This window comes from Vicugna pacos, chromosome 1, assembly GCF_048564905.1.
Source record: "Vicugna pacos chromosome 1, VicPac4, whole genome shotgun sequence".
Classification (NCBI taxonomy): Eukaryota; Metazoa; Chordata; class Mammalia; order Artiodactyla; family Camelidae; genus Vicugna; species Vicugna pacos.
This window is the reverse complement of record NC_132987.1, coordinates 104,860,737-104,883,300: the sequence shown is the minus strand read 5'-3', so window position 1 is coordinate 104,883,300 and position 22,564 is coordinate 104,860,737. Positions and strand designations below refer to the sequence as shown.

The window sequence follows — 22,564 nt, the reverse complement described above, 5'->3', positions numbered from 1 at the left end:
TTTTTTTCCAGTTTTTATATATTCTTAAAAATTAGCAATTACATGAGTATTATAATAAATAGTAGACAAAAATAATCACCAGGTACTATCCAGGCAACTGTAGATGCTAGTAGTCAAAATTAGTCACAATTAGTATTGCTTTTGTTGTTGTTGTTGTTGTTTCGCGTTGTTTCGTCTTTAAGTTGGGTTAGTTACATGTCTATATTATTTATTCTGGATTTGAATTTAATTTTTGAAAATAGTATACACACCCACAAAAAACAGTGTAGCTCAAGGTCAGTGCTTTAACCAACAGATTACCTAGCTATGTACAAAATAACAACAATGGCAGTTTTCACTTTGGGGTGGGGAGGAACGCTGTTTAGGCAGAAGATTAAATGACATGAGAGCTTTATATGAGTACGATATTCAAGTGTCAGTTCATAAAATGTTACTTGACATTGATTATGGAGAATTATGAGCTATTCTAGAAACTGAAAAGTGGCAAGGTGAAGTAAAGCACGGATGACGGATTAGTCTGTCATTTCAACATGAACTTACACCTGCCTGTTACGGACTGCATCGTGTCCTCCCACAGAATTCAACTATTGAAACCCTCATCTCTAATGTGACTGTATCTAGAGATAGAATCTTTGGGAAGGTAATTAAGGCTAAATGTGGTCATCAGAGTGGGGCCTGACTTTCTTATTAGAAGAAAAGACACCAGAGCTCACTCTGCAGGTACGGAGGAAAGGTCACAGAGTGCACAGTGAGAGGGCAGTATCTACAAACCAATGAGAGAAGACTCGCCAGAAACACTTCTGGTACCTTGAGATTGGACTTCTAGCCTCCAGAAATGTGTGAAAAAAAATGATTTCTCTTTTTAAGCCACCCAGTCGGTGGTCTTTTGTTATGGCAGTCCCCGTGCTCTAATAAACTACCCCAAACTGAAGTCAAGTCTAACCTCGATTTTTCACTGTGGTTAAATACCTAAAGTTTAGATTAAATCTGCCCAAACGTCTCTCTAAAATTGATCTCCCTGTCAATTTGCCAATTGATAGTCCTTCTAATACAGATATTTAAAAAAGCAATTTAAATTGAAATAGATTTAGACAAAGTGGCTTAATTACCAAAGAGTCAGTCACCCAAACATTTGGGGGAAATGATAGCTAAATCCTTTTATCAACCAAATATTTTCCTAAGTTTAATTACTGGGTAGAAGAGTCAATATGGCACCAATGAGAATATCTTTAAGTTAATGCAATATGGCTATCAAGTGTTATTCTAAAAATATGTTTTTAAAATGCATGTATATGGAATTAGTAGAGAAAATGTAGCATCTTTTTAGCTAAATAAGACAGAAGAAAATTCCCAATTGTTCTGAAAGCATCATAAACTGGAAGGACTCATGATCACTGTCAAGTACATCTGGTTTATTTAGTAATGTGTAACTTTGTAGCCAGTAGACAGCAGTTATATATGCCACTCTAGGGAGCAGGAAGGTGTAATCACAGAACGAATGGCTAGTAGCAACACTGAAGTTGAACTTTTGGCCTTCAATAACTGACAAATTTTTCTTTCTCCCGATATTTTCCCCTGATATAATTGTTTTTTTTTTCCAAAAATAAATTCATAAAAAATAATGACATTTGCTATTTACCCATATTTCTATATAAGTAAATACTGAGACATTAATGGACTATGATCCTAATGTATAAAATTTCTCTTCAAATTTTTCTTCATGAAATATACACAATATGGTACACATATACTACAGGATAAAATATATGTTATATATTACATTTATATATTAAGATACTTAAACGCATTCTAAAATAGTAGATAACTGCTAAAATAATAAAATTTGTTGATATATATATGAAGACTTACCTCTAATATCATTTTTCTCCCTGCACTATAAGTCTTTAAATTAGTGGTGTTTTTAGCTGGCAAAACTAATTTCTCTCTTCTCCAGTGGACTGATGCTGGTGGATTAGATTTCACATCACAGCTTATATTGATTGGATTTCCTTCCCAAGAGTAATAAATTGTTTGGTTTGATACGAACTTGGGAGCATCTGTAAAGCAATATAATATAACATTACAGACCTTTTCTTTAAGGTAAATAGTCACTTAATTAGTGAAAACAATAGTAATTATTGCTTGACTACAAAAAGAAACCACAGCAATTCTAATTTCATATATTTAATATGTGATATCAGAACTCATAAAAATATACTATTTGTTTCATTAAAGCATTTTAAGATTAATATAAAAACATTCAAAGTTGGTCAATTATTAAACTATGAAATAGTTTAATAGTCGTTTGCTTTTAATAATCTGACAAAAATTTCTATCTAGTAAATTAATGGCTCTCTATGTAAGTGGAATATATTTCTGAAAACAAGCCACATTATAAAGTGATAATTCAAGATAAAACTTAATAAAATCAGTGATCTTGCATCATTTTTTAAATCTTATCTTAGTTATATAATTCCTTCTATAAAATATTTTAAGGCAGATATAAAATCTCAATTGAAATAGCAATACCACAACTACACAACAAATATTGCACTGAAATATCATTTCTAGTTTTAATTACTAGACATGATTTAATTTAATCAATAAGTTAATTTAAATATTGAGTTCCTATAATGCTCTGTGAATTTTCAGGCATCTGGATCAGACCTCTTTAGTGATAAGTAAGAAAAAGTAGAAAACACATTATATAATTTTATTGAAATAATCTAATTGTGAAGACACACACACATGGTTTTTCGTTTGTTCCATGCTAGGACACAGACCGAATGCCAATCAATCATAACGGCAAGTCTCAGTATCTTGACTGTATAATTGAGAGGATTCATTTAAAAAAATTTACACAAAAGTATAATTCCAAATTAAGCAGTAGCTAAAATGTTGCTGATACTTATACTGATTATTGTCATTAGTAATATTAGAACTCAATATCCCTCATAAATTATCATTTCAAATTGTCTAAATTAAATGTTTTCTTTTACTACTCAAATTACTTAAAATGACTTCCTCCCAGTTTTGTTACATCAACAGATTATATATCAGATATATAAGAATTATAATCCCCAGTACAAATGCATAAATGGTTATTTAAATATTCTTGTCCTATATATGCTTTACTGTATGTTTTTAATGCCAATCTCACACAGAAGTATAAAGTGTTTATTGGATGCTTCCTACACAACCATAAGCTTATGTATTTTATTCTATGTATCTTTTTAATAACCTTGTGAGGAAGATATTCTGTTATAAGCATGAAGGATCTGGAGTAAGAGCTGTCAAGCTTATTCTAGTACTAAGTTGTAGGTCTGGAATATGAATCTGTGCAATTTTAACCAGAGTCCATTGTATTTCTATTCAACCCAGCAACAAAATTACAATATTCAATACTCGCAACATTTTAGTGATGTGGACTTCATCATACATTTTGAGAGGAATATAATTGGGACAATTCCTTAGGAGCATAAAAAGCCTTTAAAAAAAACTTCATAATCTTCATTCTACAGACCTGTCTTAGAAATCTTTCCAGAGAAAATAAGTAGAAATATTATCAAATGTTAATAGAAAGGACTTTCAGTGCATTGTCATACTAATAACAAAAACTCAAAATACCTTAATGTCCCCAAAAGGGAGCTGACCTGATAGTGACACCTATTGGCAGTTAGAGGTACTGAATATTACACAGACAGTCGCATCTGGTTTTCCCTCAGCTTGCAACGTGCCCGCCCTTACCTTCACCTGACTGCCTCCAAAACTAGGCTCCACAGTAACCAAACACAGCCTTTCCACAACTTTCAATGGTCAGTAAGGTTCCCTACTGTGTGCTCCCTCAGATTCTATGCTATCCTTCATTCAGCATAGTCATAGGAATTGCAAGGATCCATATGATTGCTTCTCCACCAAATCTGAATCTTATGGGTTAATGGATAAAGAAAATGATACCATATTTATTTTCTTTATCCATATGTATATGAATATGCACAATGAAATATGACTCAGCCATAAAGAAGAATGAAATCCTGCCATCAGCCATTTGCAACAACATGGATGAAACGAGAGAGTATTATGTATGCTAAGTGAATTAAGTCAGGCAGAGAAAGACAAACACCATATGATTTCACTTAGATATGAAATCTAAAAAAAACCAAAACCAAATAAATATAAAACAGAAATCGACTCACTGATAAAGATAACAAACTGCTCTTTGCCAGAGGGAAGGGGTTTGGGGTAGTGGGCAAAATAGAGAAAAGAGATTAAGAGATACAAAGTTCCAGTTATAAAATGAATTAAGTCAAAGGATGTAATACAACAAGGCCTGAAGAATACAGTCAATAATATAGTAACGACTTTGTATGGTGATAACAAGACATCCTGGTGATCACTTTTTAATGTATAAAAATATCAATCACTATGTTCTAAACCTGAAAACTTATATAATTGTGAGTCAATTATACTTGAATTAAAAAAAAAGGTTTGTCTTGGTCACAAGCATATACTTGCATAACATAAGATGCTTACTTGGTTCTCAGAACCGTATGTCACATTTACTGGACATTAAACTGTCATTTAGTTTTTAATTCAATGGTTCAGTTAAGGAGAAAGGACAAAAAAAAGCTTTTTCAAAGCCGGTAAGATTAAGTGAAAAAAATCTAAGAACATAGAAAAAACTAGGGGTGCAACTGTAAGGAAAGCCAAACCTCCTCATATTCCAAGTCAAAAGCTAAGATACGTCTGCATCCATCTCTAGTTCTAGCTCTGTCTATAAAATTTTTATTACTGCTTATTATATATGAAATATAAATTCTTTAGCATGAGAATATTTTAGAGAGAGGTTTATGAATAATGTATTTGCATGTAAATATACCCCAATATGAAAATCATACATGTTGATGTAATGATTAATTCCTGACTCACAGTATACTCTGTCCACAATACAGCATCTGTGTGTATATGTGTATTATTTTATTATAATGTAACCATAAACTTAGGGCATGATTTGGCTTTTTTATAAATGCAAGCAATTGCCACTAATTGCTTGCCTGATGATCTCAGTGGGAATTTAATTTGGAATTACTGATGCTGAATGCCAACGTGCTACAGGCAATACGTGCTATACTAAAAGCCACATTAAAAAATGTATTTGTGGTGTCAGATGGGAAAATGTTGACAACTCTCATCTACAATAAAACAGAAACCAAATTCCTGTATACTGTACGCTCTGTAAATATCCAAACAGTAGCAAGGCAGCAATATCCTCTGGCACAAGACTGGCATGTTAATGAAATTGAACAATTGGTTTCGGGCTGCTTGTTAGAAAAAGGATGTGACTCTGGCAGAGGCAGCACACGAAGACTTCAGGCTAAAAAAATGCAGCCATATCTCATGTTGATAAATCAGAAATTTTAATTTTCAGAAAATTAGGCCTTTTCAGAAAAGTAGGGCTTTCACATCATGAAAGCCTTCGAACACTATATGGAGGAAATAAATTGTGGCATCACCTGGAAATAAGTGAGTGTACAAATATGTATCTTTTTTTTTAAGATTTTGCATATAAATGATATCATAGGATATTTGCCTTTCTCTGAGTCACTACACTTAATATGATAACCTATTTTGAACTTTGAATTAATAAGAAATATTAAAATAGTGTATAAAATAAATCTGGTTACTGCTTATATAGATAAGATTTGTATTTCAAAGGTAACTTTAAAATAGTGCTGTCTCGCCTCCTTGTGATTAAGAATCTATGAATATGCTAAATCATAGCACTTTGCTCTTAATCATCACAAGTGAATTCTTGCATTAAGAAAAAAATTGCCTAAAGTAATGCAAGATATCATTTGACATCTCAATAAAGAATAAATTTAATCCTCAAATGGGCATATTTACTAATATGTTAAAATATAATTGCCTTTTAAAACACTTCTTAATTATATTTTTTATTTAAAATGCATTTGCTATATAATTTTCACATCAGGAAAATTCACAGAATTTCCCAAGTAGAGCTCAATATTCAACTTCCTATTAGGACACTGATGAATAAATTAGGTTGTTATCTGTTTCCAAATCACTGTTGAAACATTAAGACGTGAAACTATATCACATTGCTTCCCTCATTGTTAACTCTAACATACACTGGGCATATTTTGGATATTGTGTTTTTATATCTGAACCTGATAAATGTAGATTAATAAGTATTTTGTTAAATTATATTCACATATATTTTTCTTGAGTATATATATTGTCTCTAATAAAAGATTATTCTGGAATATATGAAGACTAAAGGGAATTGTTAATAAAAATATAAATAGGACATAAAAAAATACTAAACATAAATGCAAAAATGTCTTCTATATTCTAAAAATATCAAACATAAATACTGGTATCTTTCTCATTCTGTACTTTTTTCAACAAAGACATTCCAATTTTGATCTTTTCAGAAATATATATTATATATATAAATAAACACACACAAACACATGTATATGCATATATGTATATACTTGAATTCATTCTACAGTGGACACATATATGCATCGTTTCAGAGAAATTTCAAGTTATCTGTTTTACTTGTTCGGAGGCATTAACTATTTGGAATTAAATTGTAAGTACCTTAATTTTTATTTTTTAAAAGCACAGAAAGTAATATGCTTGAAAGTTAAAAAAAAAGTGTTATATTTTACTCATATTTTCAAGAAAGCAAAACTCATCTTCAATTCTAACAGTATAGTGATATCATATATTGTACTTGATCCCTTAAACAATGTCCTTATTTTATCTGAATTCTAAACTGAATCCATGTTACCATGAAAAGGATGATACAATTCTGTTTTTTCTACATACCTTACTCCTACAATAAATTGTTTAAAAATTAAAGATATTCTCTAAAAGATTGGGATTGATTTAGCATTTTGTTGATGTTTTGGTTATATTTGGTTTGATACTTAAACCGTTTATCTATTTTTCCATTATTGCATCATCAATTTCAAACACTGCCATCATAAGTTACCTTGGGAAACAAAATATTAAATTTTTCTAAATATTAATGATTGAACAGATTGCACATCTCTGGTCAAAATAATATCAAAGTTTACGTTTACTGACACGAATCCATTTGCAAATGCTGGATATAATTGCTTAGTATAAAAGTTTTGCCACCCTCGCTATTCATCAACATTATATTTTGAGCTCATAAGAGGAAAAGAATCAGATGTCTAAGGCTTCCTCTTAAACATTCTGATGTGCACCTCTGGGAAGGGCAGCCACTGCACTAATTATCCAAAGTTATTACTGTGCGTCTCCTTAAGCTAAGCACTGTTTAAATGTGGGGGATTCATGTCAACAGGAAATCCTTTGTAGTGGATCAGGCCGATGCAAAAGTAAATACCTCTACTGCAAGGCAATACATGGTACAATGGAAGTGGAACGGGTAAGGTTCCTGCCTCAAAAGGTATCAGCACTGACCCTAATTAGGATGTGCAGGGAAAGCTTCCCAATAGAGGGTTAAGGGTTAACCTCTTAACATTTGTGAGCACGTAAACTATGTTAAATACAGTGATAATTGCTTCCCATGGATTGTCCCAAGTCTTACAATAAGAATCTGGACACACACACACACACACACACACACAATAGTGGACAAACTACACTGGAAAACAGAATTTTGCAGTTGCTGTTTATAAGTAAAATATTGTACTGGAAATTGGCTTAGGTCTGCCATTAGATTTAAGTTCCAACTCAGCCAGATAGCAATGATATGATCTTTGTTTCCTGCTTATTAATTTGGATTTTTGATTTTCTTTTCTTTCTTTATAGAATTACTGAGTTGAGCTGGTTTTCTTAATCTCTAAGACTTCACTAACAGAGAAAACATGAGTCTGGCACAAGTTTTTAAAAATATAAAGAGGGTTATAATATTTACCATATAAAAAGAGGCAGCAGATCATATAAAAGGTGATATTTACTTTTGGCTAAAACTATATTAAAACCCTTGAGTAATACTAATTATGTCATGTGTTTAAAAGCCTCTTGTTGGTAGTTTACCATATACACATACATATACTTAGACTATATATATGTATTGAATATATTGAATATATATATACCTATTCATGAATATATAATGAAAATGAAGAATAATCTCTCTTTAATAAATGTCATTTTACTAAGTTAATATCTTTAAAACCAGAGAATTCATAAGAAAAAATAATATAAGAGGTCCTAGTTGGTGAAAAATATTGGAAAGTATAGTATCTTCAGGCTTCCATGTCTAGTTAATGGTTACATGATAAATAAAAATGTATATATTACTGCATAGACTGTAAGAAGGGGATTTTTTTAAACTGGATGTAAAGTGACTACAGACTTTAAAAATCAAGGAACTATGTTCTCTTAGCTATTATCACAGTGGACAGATCTCTAAGGAGGTATTATTTAGATTTAATTAAATGGCAGCTGTTACAGGCAGAAGGCTAAGGACCATTTCAACTGTACTTACACACATGACCTTGACTGAATTTCTGGTTTAAAGTGGCCAGCCTAAGAGGAAAGAGAAAGGCTTGCCAGGATCTGATTTTGTCACTTCTTCAATGTTGGGACCAGGAAAAATATACTTCCAAGCATAGCAGGAGACATCAAAGAAACTTTTAGGACTTCCTTCAACTTAGTGCCAAGTTGCTCCTGTCCTGATATTTAATTCCTTTCCTTTGGTTTGTTTCCTTTCCTTCCTTCCTGTCACTTTACAAGACTTCCTGACTTGATTACAAGCTTTTTACTTTCAGTTGTCATTTGCTCTAAGGCTCTGAAGTCCTTTTTTTTTTTTTTTCCTCTGAACATGATTTATTGGTGGTTGGTTCCTGTGACCTGAGCATAGTCTTACTTCTTGTTGAGGGCTGGCCTGGATCCCTGAATTCTGAGTACTTGTGAGAAGACTGGAGTTGATCACAAAACACAGCACAAGCTGTGGGAACCGACGTAGAAAAATCTTTGACTTGAATTTTTACAGGTTCATGATTAATACAATCAGGCAACTCACTATTCAACCTCACTATACAAAGTACTATCCATTTTGTGAATAAAATTGAAAAGCCTTGTTAGGGTAATCTTCACAATAAATGAAAAATAAATTTACGTCTTTTAAACTGATACTGATAACACAGTATGTATTGCCCTTGTAAATGGTATCGGTATTACAGCGTATCTGTCTTACTTGCATGCTCTCCAAATAATTTACATACTGTGGTGAAATACTGTTCTTTCTTCTAGTCATCATATTCTATGATATAAACTTTTCAAATTTTCCTTTAATATTAGATCTTAAGAACCACAAATACTAGCAACAATAATTTTATTGTATAATAGAATATTCAATTTTAAAAGCTTTGGCATTCATTCCTCACCATAAATCACAGTATAGAAAGATACCGTTTGCTTCTGTCCACTGCCACTATTACCTCCCCATCAAAGCCATAATCATTACGCGGCCAATTTTAGAAGTGCTGTCCTTACCAGCTTACTGGCCTACCAGTTTCTATTTTAAGATAATGTCATTATCCTGTTTAAACTTTTCCCAAAATTCTCTTCACACCTCTTAAATCAAAAACTTTTATGATGATTTATGAAGTTTGAAATTAGCTAGCCTATGTCTATTCCTGTGACCTTGACTCCAGGTTAACTCTAATCCTTAAACCCTAACCATCCCTAACTCTCTCCCTCTCTCAGCCTTTTGCACTTGCTGTCTCATCTGTCGAACTACGTTTTTTTTACATATTTCATATGAATATAGTTGTGTGTGCTCCATCCCCCTAATTAAAACATAAATTCCATGAGAGCAAAGGTGATGCTGCTTTTCTCACAGTTCTGTACAGCACCTGACTTTATATTTGACACTCAGTAGATACTCAGTAAACAAGAGTTAATTGAAATGAATGAAACATAGGGAAGTATGTATTCTAGATAATATCACTCTACTTAACAGAGGAAGCAAAGTGTAGAGATGTTTGCTTGAATTTTCTAAAATCACAGAACCTGGTACTTCAACCCTGTATTAAACTCCATAATCATGCATTGTCTTCCACAGACTCTTAATTGCCTATTTTGCGAAGAAGCCAACCCCTTAAACTAGCTAGGAATTAACTGCACTTTTTTTTAAATATATCTAAAACACCTCGACTCCTTTTCCAGTCATTAAGTTTTCTCATTTGATTTATGCGGAGGGAAACTACCAAGGGAATATAAACTACTATATCCTTTGGCACATTTAGAGGGTAATTCAATTAATAATTTCATAGATCTAGTTCTGCTGTATGTTCACTCATATGCAGAATCAGCTATGGCAATTAACTGAATTCAGTCCATGTGTCATGGGAATTCTAATGGCTACATGGAATATGAAATTAGATGTGTGCTTATTGCCAACTAACCATACACTGGGTGTGCATTTCCTGTACTAAACTTGAACAGCCAAGTTATGAATAAAAGCTCAGCATATTTTATAGCCCTGAAGTCATAAGCATCGTTTGTATTAAGATATTCCTATATGTGACTTCTAAGCATATGCTGAGTTTCTCTTTAATGTGACTGTTATTAGTGCCTTAAGTATTACTGATCACAAGAAAAGTTTGATCATAAGTAAGGTGAGTTATTCCTCTTTCTATTATTCTTCTTTGCCTTGTCCTAATCTCTCTCCTCCTTAAGTCATTCATACAAATACTAATATAAGTATTGTACCACCTATGGCTATTCTGTTCTCTGTTGTTGCTTTATATAATTGAATTTTCCAGAAAAGGCTACAGTATTTTAAAGACTGTATTATGATGGTGATGATGATGATTATAATGCAGAATTTCACATATAAATTTAGGATACAAAGCTTAAGCGAATCTCTTTCACAAAAGTTTCTGAGTTATCAAAAGAAGAGTGGCTGCTCATACAGATACAGCAGTGTGAAAGTTGTTTTACAAATAACAATAATGTTATTTTCTTCAGAATTTGATTTAGCAGTAGTACATTCTGTAACACATGTAATTTGTGCTTATTGATGTCAAACAGCTTTAAAGTTTGCCACCTTTATTAAAATTGAAAGGAAAACTATCGTAAAATGCAAATTGCTTATCTAGTGATTTAACTCCATGTCTTGGTCATTCATTTTATATGTGGTAAAAATAGCTCCACAAATTTAATTAATTTCTTAAACTCCCCAGCTCTAGCAAACCCCGATGACTTAAAAAAAAATCAAAAGCAAATTAAAACCTTTTCACTAGTATATCTTCAAGTCCTTGGCTGCACATTCTAGAATGTTGCTTATTTTATGCATAATGGAGTGGCTGGGTCACAACAATGGAACACAAACAAGAAAAACTCAGTATTATTGCCTGCGTCATCACTATCAACATCATCACAGTAGTATAAATAACACTGGAGACAATGATGATGGTAATAGCTAATGTGATGCTTATGACTGGCCATCAATATTTTAAGCATGTTATATAAATAACAAATGTAATAGCAATTACATTACCTTAGGTAATATTATTAACACCATTTTACCTTTCTATTTATCTCCTTTTAGCTGAAAGACCGAAATGTAGGGAATTACATAAACTTTTTCTACATCCTTTTAAGTCTCTTAATTGAAAACTGAACATTGGTAACAAACTGTCACATATTTGCAACTTTCAAATAGCCAAAGTATTATTTAATTGGATTTAGATAATTTCTTTCTCCTTAACTACTGTTTCTGTTGACATGTATTGTATATATTTAATGTATACTTGGTTAGAATAATTTTTTAGTTAAGTAGGTGATAAACTATCATCAGAATTTAATTCTTTTTACATAATAGGGCAAAATAATTTGAGCCAAGTAGAATAAATAAAGCAATTCAAGTTATGACTAGAAATGAATCACAGGTGATACATTTCAGAGCATCGCATCATAGTAAATGGAAACCAAAAAATGTACAGCCTCTCTTAAAATGATAGTTTATTGATATGGGTTTCCCCTTTTAGATAGTATTTTTTAAGCTAAAAAAATGTGTACTCTTTATTTTTGTTTCCCTAGGGTGAATAGACTTTAAGCACTAATAACTATCAATTGAATGAAAGAATACGGCAATAAATATAAAGCAGCTGGTACTATACTATTATGTACAACATTTATGCTACAAATATTTGATAGTTTTATAATAATATTAATGGATTTAATATTATTGGTTAATTTAAAAGTATAATTAAAAGAAGCAAGAACCCACTGAAAATCGTAGTCTGAATGCAAAACACCATAACAAAATTAATCAAGGAAGCAATTTTTTAACTTTTTATGTTTATTTAAAATTTTTTTATTGTCAATTTGATTAAATAGGTAACTACATAGTTTCTCAGACACCTATAATTCTAATTCAGCCAACTGAACAAATCTGTGAAAGTGCTTCTGATTTTGATTTTCCAAAGTAAAACTCTAAATTTAGGAAGAAACAAAATACAGATTTTAGGATATTGATTACATGCAAAACTATCTTTGGGATTTCCCAGAGAGATTCTGAAAAATCACAGATATGTGTGTCTTCTTCTCCTCAGAAAAAGAGAGACGTTAGAAACAATTAAGCTTGTCTCTGTGGATATAACTTCACAGTGGAAAAGTTTTTACTCTTCTAGAAAAGAATATCTAATTGTGCCAAATCAAAAAAACTAAATAAAATTTTAAAATAAATGTGCAAATATCCAAATAACATTATTATCTTGGTTTATTAAGATATGATCTGGAATTTTTTCATATCTAATTCTTATTATTAGGTAAAAACTAAAATAAAGATCTTTTTTAAATAATTAAAATAAGCAATTATAATGAGAAATATTGCACAGGGCAAGAAAAATTTTAAATCAATTATTTTAGCATGATGACCCAGAGTATTGGTAACAAAAAATAACCATAGTAAGAAGTTTGAGAAAATCACACACACATACAAATAAATGCATCAAAAAATAGGATATATTTTATGGTATTAGACTGCCTGCATTGATAATTGTTCTAATAATCATAGAAGACTTTTTACCAGGCCCAAAAAAATCAAAATTTCCTAAACAAACATGATTATCATTGAATTATTTGTATCTATAGGAACTCTCTGAAATCTTGCTATTTATGAAGCATTCTGAGATACCAACAGTTATAAAAATCCAACAGGAGATTTTTTTCTCTATTACTGCTCAGCTGTATAATCTCTGTGACACATATTTAATTATAAGTGCATTAAATTATATGTTATTTTATACTTTCTGTGTTGTTCCATATAGGTAGACTCCAGTTTTCTAGATACAGTGTCATATTTTATGTCCTTTCAATCATTTTGCATCTTTGAAAAACACTAATAATATACTATTTCTAGTGTCGTACAATGAAAATTATGAAACTAAGTAATGATTATGAAGGTTCTTAAATGAAGATACAGAAGTATCATTTACTTCTTTAATGTCCTTAAAACAACTTACTGAAAATTATGTTGGTTTTTCTTATTCAATATGCGATGATTACGTAAGCAAGTCTAAAGAAATTTAGAGAAACATGTAGACATAACTATTTTCACAACCTGAATATTCTTTTTAAATTAACTCTCTGAAATTTCACTCATAGGCATGTGCTTCTGATACGGCTGATTTTATTCAGCAAATATTCTCTCCAAAAGCCCTCCCAGTAGAAGAGGGGCGTATTTCCCTGCTGGATTGATGTTAGGCTTAACCATACGACATAAGCAAACACTTACAAGTTGCTTTCATTACTGAGTTGTTCTCTTATGTTTCTGCCATCACCATGATATAGCTTCTTCCCTTTAGCGGCCACCTCTGCAGCCTGGTTTCTAGTGTTCCTGGAGTGTCACATGGAGTTAAGCATTGCTGGTTGAAGCAGAGCTCCCTATTCAAGGGCTGCCTGGGTCAGCCAATTCCAGCTGAGCATGAGAATTAATATTGCCTGTCACTGACTTTGGGAGTGTTTATTATGTACATTTATTGTGACATTAGCTGATGAAATACCCACCTCCCTGCACTGCTTTATTTATTTTTTCCCTCAGCCATTTTCCCTGATTCTCATACTATATAGTTTGCTTTTTTGTTTTATCACTGGTTTTCCCTGCTAGAATGTAAGGTCCATAAAGTCAAGTGTTCTTGCTTGCTTTATTATACTTCTACATAGTTAACACCTGGAAAAGTGCTTGGTGTGTAGTGCACGCCTGATAAATACTGTTGAATTAAAAAAAATGTAATTAAGATCCTAACCTCAGTATGCTTAAATTCATAAAATAAGTTTAGATCCATCTCTTCCTCTTTACATATCAGGAAACTGAAGCTTGGGTAATTAAATGATGTGACCAATGACTTAGAATCTGATCAAGCAGATTCATTAATATCTAAGACTAGCTGCTAATACTATGACATTTAAATATTATTTTAGTAAAGCACAATATATATATGAACTATATATGTACATTTTATGTGTTTGTGTATATATATATATATATATATGTATGCAAGTATATGTGTGTGTATATGTGTGTGTGTGTGTGTGTGTGTGTATATATATAAACTAGATAGCAGTTTAAATCATCACAGACTGTGAGCTGGCTTAAGTCCATGGACAGGTATCAACAATACATTCACAATATTAGGAAAAGCTAGTCCTTGCCTTTGCTTCACTGAAATTAGGTAACAACATTGAGAGGATTTAAGGATTTATGGCTACAGAGCTTTGGCTGCTGGGAATCAAGTTGTTAGAATGGTCTTTTTCAAGAAAAGTACCTTAACTTTTGATGCTCATGCTATTAAGGACTAAGGGATCAGGTAGTAACTTCAACAAGGTAAACCTGCTGGCACCACATGCTAAGGAAGAGGAGGATGTGGTCCCAGTGTTCAGCCTCATCCTGTGAAGTTCTGCACTAGTTCCCTCTGTGAGGTGGTCCTCTCTGTCAAATCCAGAAAGATCATTCCCAGAAATGAATTTCTGTGTCTCCTCCAAATGGATATGTTGATCCCCAATCCTCAGTGTGACCGTATGTGTAGGTGGGGCCTTTGGAAGGCATTAATTTTAGATGACGTAATCACCAGGGTTAACGCCCTTGAAGAAGGAGGAAGAGACTGGAGGTGTCTCTCTTCCCACCTTCATGCCCCAATGAAAGGCCATGTGAAGACATATCACCAAGACCCTGAGTAGTCTGGCATCTTGATCTTGGCCTTCCAGCCTCCAGAGTCATGAAAATTAAATGGCTGTCTTTAAGCCACCCAGTTTATGAGACTTCGGCATAGCAGTCCAAGCTAAGACATTCACTGTACCAGTGAGAACTAGGATCCCTGGGACACGGTCTTCATTCCAGAGGAAGGGCAGAAAGTTGTGGCAAATTGTAGGTAGAGTTTGATATTTCTGGACAATTAAGTTACACAGGTGCCAAGAGCTATTGATAAATCCAGTAGTTACACAAAATGACTAATATTTGTTTGTTCATGTCTATTTATCCTCCAAAAGGGTATTTCCTAAAATTCCTTAACTTCTCATCATCATCATCTCTGAAGTACATTTTAACACGATTTAATCTAAATCAAATGATATCTGTCAGAGATAGACAAAAATGTGCTAAAACTAGAGTAAATTATAGTATCTGTACACATGAAGAATGTGATATTTCAAATTTTCCCAAAAGGCTCATGTAAAGTTTGGGTTAAAAAAATACAGCTGAGCAGTAAGAGACTTTTTTCACCTTTCTCTTTTAATGTCCTTGTTCTTCTTATCTTCTGGATGTAGAGATAAACTTTATATTTCTTTCAGCTGCTGTCCTTGAAATCATCATGCTGGATATAAAATCTAAATAGTTCCTGACATTAGAATCAATTTACTTCTGCAAATGAGCCATCTTCTTCAAAATCGGAACAATTTAAATGTATTTTTGGTGAATGGACAAGGTAGGTCATAAGACAAGATTTTAATTACAGGTATAAAATGTGTGTCTGCTATCAATAAGGATTTTTTCTTATTTCTAAGAGTATATTGAGATACTTTTTTTAAATGTCAAAATCGTGGTCAGATCTTCCCTACTGCATCCTGTACATGCAGCAGAGCACGCTATTGGAATTAGTTATTTTGAGAGATTGCAAAACGTAAGGAAATAATTGTGTGATAAAACAAAGTTTTATTAATTCTATGGAATCCATATAAGTATGAAAGCAACATGAATCTATAAGAGTAATTCATATCTCTATATCCTTAAAAGGTTTTTAACATTTTGCTAATGACTTTCATACCACAGAAGAAAATTCATTTAAATATTGCTATTATATCTAATAAGAAATAAAAGCAGGTACAGAGAGCTCGATGGGAAAAAATGTAAATGAAAAATTCAGTATTTCTTAACAGGCGTTGTTACCATGTAGCTGTTAAATTAAATTTATCACATAAAATAATTAAGTCTAATTAACAGGTAATAAGTAATGAGTACCTAGTAACAAAACTTAATGATATTGTAATTGTAATTAAACATACTATGTAATTGGTGCTTACTGTATTAAACTACATGTCACATGCCTGTTATCTCCTTAGTTTTATAAATTGGAACTTCAGTACAACTTGTGCTTCTTAAGTGCCTTTGAAATGTTGAAAATTAACTGGCGGGATGCCAAGGAATCTGCCTAAACTGAAACACAAAAGAGGTTTTGAACAAAAAATAAAAGGTGCAATCCAAACACCTTAAGTTCAATGCTATTATAATAAATGTGGTTGGTATCAAATTATAAATGGCTCCATTCTTTCCTACTCATTCTTAGCAATAATACACTGTAGTTTCCTGAATCATGTAGTAAAGACTATTCTGGTAAAGTGTTTGTCACATTGTATAGTTTCTTTGTAATCCTCATAATTTCTATACTGTTTCAAATCAAAGATAGAGAATAAAAATATTCTTACCATTTCTAACATACCAATGTTTATTTACACTAATACTTTTTCATGATATTACATTTCATTACATTAAATTTTTATTACTATAATATTGTCACTAAATAAAATATCCTATTTTATAATGACACAGGCTTTAATTACCAAGAAATAAGCTTATCTGATAGCGCCAGTACTAATCATGGTTGTTGTGTTACATTATCCCACTAGAATTTCTATTAATCTTCATATAAGAAGAATATAAGATTTATTACAACCAGTAGTATTGTAGGTGTAAAAAAGTGTTCCGACTTTCAAAATATAATGACACTAATTTACAACAAAGTTACTTATAAGTGAAATTACTTTTAAGTTTACTTACAAATGAAAGAGAGAAAACTGCTAAATTTTAAATTATAACCATGGTTACATATTCTAAATGATTATTGAATTCCATACCCCCAAATAATAATAACTATAGACAAATGATAACATAGTGGCATTTTTCTCTGTTCCTACCACATGAATAAAATCTGAATTTTAGCAATGAATGCTATTGAGGTGAATAGTTATTTTATTTCCTATTTAACTATGAATTATCTTTTACTAGCATATTTACATGACTTACCATAAGTTCTCACCATTATGTTCATCCATTTTAAACATTTTTTTACATGATTCAGTTTTAATAAATTATAGTAAGTACCTAGAAGGTGATCTCATATACATACAATAGAGTTTGAGCACATACATGGGCAAATTTACATCTTGCCAAAGTTAAAATTTATGCTTAAATGTAGTATAAGGTTTGAAAAATGAGCTGGGTTCCCAACATATTTAGTACTGTCCTGGAGTTTATGAGTAAATTTGTGAAAAAACAGAGCATTTTCATTAAAGCATATGAAGACATACTATAAAGAATCTGTATTAATCAAAGAGGAAGCTAGACGTCAAGAGACTTATAAATAATTTGTAACAGATATTTAAAAGGAATTCATCACGGGGAGAAAAAAAAGAGATGATAGCTTAAGTACAGAATTCATGTTTTTATATCTGCAAGAGAAACTCCTTTTATTTAGAGATTGTAAAAAAAGGAAATATGTCAATAAAATGCATCATTAAAATCTGATAGTGTATTTATTAATCTTAAAATATAAAACATTTTCCTTTGCTTTACCTGAAATTCAGTCTACATAAGGAGAATTATTCTTTTTACAGATAAAGAATACTATTAACAATCTGAACATCTAACTTTAAGCCTCAGCTAAAGCCATCCTAACTCTTAATTTAAAATTTGAAATGATTAACATATGTATAATTTACTGTACTTTCCAGGAAGACTAAGTTTGGATATAGATAAAAATGCCAAATTAAATAATATTGACTACAAAGAAGATAGCTACATTGAAGGGGAAAAAAAGAAGTTCAACTTATTTTTAGGACTTTGCAGTTTGAACAATCTTTTGATCAGGTAATGATATCTTTGAGGATACATGACTGTAAAAAATAAAAATAAACTTTGAAAAAAATGAAGGGAAGAGATAAACACTGCTGAAACTGAAACTAAAACATTCATGCTCTTAGGAAAATCAAAAATTTTTATGTCTTAAAGTTTCCTTAAAAAACATTATATGTATATAGATTTCTGTTTCCGAAATGGCAGTGTAAGCCTGTGATAGCCCAGCTTTCCTACCGGTAATAATTATAAGGACTAGAAATAATACAAATCAAACAAACAAACAAATAAAACAACAACAAAACAAACTACCTAAGGCTTCTAAAAACAAAATCAGAAATTGTGGAGGGGAATGAAAACTAGTTTCCCATTTGTTTTTTTTTTTTTTTTCCTTTTCCTACTTGCTTTGTTTATAGGGCAGGTGATAGATAAGGAGCTTCAAAATGATTCTGGACCTGAAACTCATCCAGAAATACCAAGGTACTCTCGAAAGAAGCCAACATAGATTGAAGAGTGTTGGAGTAACCCCATACAGGAGTCAGAGAAGGAGATGCCATAATTCTGTGAATAACCACAGAAATCTCAACCTAAACCTGAGTTTTGCATGCATTTCTACAGTAGCCAAGACACAATGCAACATTTCTCAGCATTCAATGAACCAGGAGAATATTACGAATTCTAAAGGGAAAAGACAATTAACATATGCATATTCCAAAATGATCCAGAATATATATCAGAATATCATTCTGATGTTGAATCTATCAGATATATATTTTAGAGCAGCTAATTTAACTATGTTCCATGAGATAAAGAAAAAACATACATGAGATGAATGAATATATAAGAAATGACAGCAGAGAAATGAAAAATGTAAGACAAAACAAAATTAGAAGTTTAGAACTAAAAAAATTAATATCTTAAAACAAAAACCTCACTGGATGGGCTCAGTAGCAGAAAGGAGACACTGCAGCAAAGAGTCAGTTAACTTGAAGAGCAAAAAACAGAAATTATCTATATCAATGAGAACAATGAGAAATAAGATTTATAAAACTGAACAGTGTCTCACAGATCATTGAGACAAAAGTTCTAACATACATGTGAGTGGAATTCTAGAGATGTGAAAGAGATTAGGACAGGACAAATATTTGAAGACATAGGGTCAAAAACTGCCCAAATATATTGACAAGTATAAAACTACAGATTCAAGAAATTCAGTACACCCCAAAACGGATAAACTCAAAAGACAGCCACGTTTAGACACATCCTAATTAAAACTATGAATAACTTAAAAATAAAGAAAATAACTTGAAACAGCTTTAGAAAAATGACACATGGCATGCAAGGGTGTATATTTCAAATTATCATGGATTTATCATCAGAAACCAAGGAGGCTAAAAGACAGTGAATCACATCTTTGAAGGAACATCAACCTAGATTTCTTTCCAGGGGAAAAAAAATCTTCAGGAATGACAGAGAGGGAGAACATTTTCAGATGAGAAAAAATTTATAATAATAGACTCTGTCTCGAAAACTATGCTCTACAAGAAATGGGGAAGAATCTTCTGGCTGAAGGTCAATAATAGCAGAGGGAAATCTAGATCTTTGGATGCAGGATGGAGGAAAGACAAAAAGAAATGGTAAAGGATAAATAAATAAATAACAGTTTTTTCTCTTCAGTTCCTTAATATATTTATAACTCTTTAAAACAAAAATTATCATCATTTCTAGTGAGATTTTCCATGAATATGAATGTAGATGTGATACATATGACATCAATAACAAAAACAGATCAGTGCGGAGCACTTATAAAGGTACCTGTATGGTTGCAAGGTTTTTACATTTAATGTAAAGTGTCAGATTATTAACTCAATATAGACTGCGAAATGTCGAGTTTGTATATTATGACCCCTGAAGAACATAAGCAAAACAAAACAAGAATAAAACACAATCCAAAGATATACTACCAATATACAAATTAAAATAAATATTAAAGTTTTCAAATACCTCAAAAGAAGGCAGGAAAATAAGAGGATAATATGGGAATATAAGGGGTAAAAGCAGAAAAAAATAAAATTGTGGATCTAAATGAAATTATATCAATAACTGCATTAAATATAATAATCTAAACCTAAAGGTTGGCAAACTATGGCCCATGAGCAAAATATAGCCAAAGAACCTGTTATATGTATTATTTACAGTTAAGAATGACTTGGCAATTTTTTCATGGTTTGTAAGAGGAAAAAAAATCAACAAGTCTTTAAAATGGTTTCTATGTGACAAAGACCACATAAGGCCTAGCAAAATCTAAAATATGTATTACTTGATCCATTTATTTCTAACTCCTAGTTGAAACACTCCAATTACAAGGTAGAGATTGACAGAGTGGATTAAAAAAACCACTATTTTATCATCCTCTGTCTAAAAAGACACATTTTAACTTCATATAAAAATATAACTGGGTGAAAAGTAAATGAGTGGAAAGGGTATACAAACCATAAGCATCTGAGCACTTGAACAGCTATTTGAATATTAGGTAAAATATACTGAGTCAGAAATTGGTGGAGAAAATCAATAATTCATGACGAAAACATACATGGGAGAGAGGACAATGATCCCCTAAACATATTCACGTCATAATCTCCAGATCCTGTAAGCATGTTACTTCACAAGGCAAAAGGAACTTTGCAGCAGGGATTAAGCTAAGGGCTTTGAGTTAAGATTATGCTGGATTATCCAATGTGGGTCCAATGGCAGGGAAGTCAGAGAAAGAGAAGATGTGAGGAAGGAAAGAGTCAAAGTGATGTGATGTGACAGACTCAATCTGCCATTGCTAGCTTTGAAGATGTAAGCAGGCTGCCAGCCAGGAAGGTGGGCATATTCTAGAAACCGAAAAAGACAAGAAAAGGGAATCTCGCACAGAGCCTTCACAAAGGAGCACAACCCAAGGGACACTCTGATTTTATCCCAGTGAGCATCACTTCCAACCTGTGACCTCAAGAAATGTAAAATAATAAATATAGTTGTGTTTTTTATAGCAATTACGTTTGTGATCATTGGTTACAGCAACAATAGGAAACTAAGAGAAGATACAAGCTACAAATGTGTATTGTGTCACTGAGCCTCAAAATACGTGATGCAAAAAATCAACAGGATTAACAAGAGAGAAAAAATTTGCAATCATGGTAGAAGATTTTAACAACCCTCACTCCAATAGAACAAAACAAATTCAGTAAAGATAAAGAAGATTTAAACAACACTGTCACTCACCTTGATCTAATGGGTATTTATAGAGCACAGCATTCTATGACTGCAAAATACATATTTTTTTCAAGTACAATTTATGTATTCACCAAATAGATCATATTCTGGGATTTAAACCTCAATAAATATAAAAATCAAAATCATACAAAGGGTATTTTCTAAGTACAACTGAATTAACTTAGAAATAAATAACAGCAAAATAGCTAGGAAAACACTAAATACCTGGAAGTTAAACATATTCTTATAAATAATTATTGAAATCACAAGGAAAAATAGAACATAATTTTGATTGAAAACAAAGAGAAACAAAGCATATTACTATTTGTGGGATGCAGTTAAAGTGCTACTTAGAAATTCCAGACAAATTAAAGCTGAATAAACCAATCTGCAAGCCTAAAGCAAAGGAGGACTGCATCAGAGATCAAAAAATGTATATGTTTGTATATGTATAACTGAACTGCTTTGCTGCACATTCGAAACTAAAACTGTAAATCAATTATACTTCAATAAAAATTTTTTTAAGGTAAAGAAAAAAACAACTGTACTTTGTTAGCAATCAGCCCTTGAAAAATAGAATATCCTAAGTATTGTATTTAAAATATTATACAATAACTTGCGAGGTATGTAAAATAATTCAACAAAACTTGAATGAGAAGTGAAATTCTTACTACACCTGTGAAACACAGGACCATTCGAATTATAAATACGAAGATAAAAATCTAAGGAGGTGTTGAACAACTACTGACAACTAGTATAGTTCAGTTTATCTTGTGTTTTGGGTTAAATGTTGCGTAAAAATAGTCACAATTTTCAGGATAAGCAATACCAAGGCCATTAAATACATAGCACTGTGAAATCTACCACAGCTGCCACTAGATGTCTCTGATAACTGCCTTTGAATGGCTACCTTCCTTTCAAAGT

General features: G+C 31.8%; 1 protein-coding gene across 1 annotated transcript in view; it reads right to left on the bottom strand.

The window, feature by feature from the left end:
• The window catches only part of NCAM2 (neural cell adhesion molecule 2), a 429,294-nt gene that overhangs the window by 87,962 nt on the left and 318,768 nt on the right, over positions 1-22,564 (bottom strand). Inside the window, exon 10 of the mRNA XM_006215779.2 lies at positions 1,870-2,057. Coding sequence (XP_006215841.2) covers positions 1,870-2,057 — 188 coding nt within the window. The remainder of the gene's footprint in view (positions 1-1,869; positions 2,058-22,564) is intronic.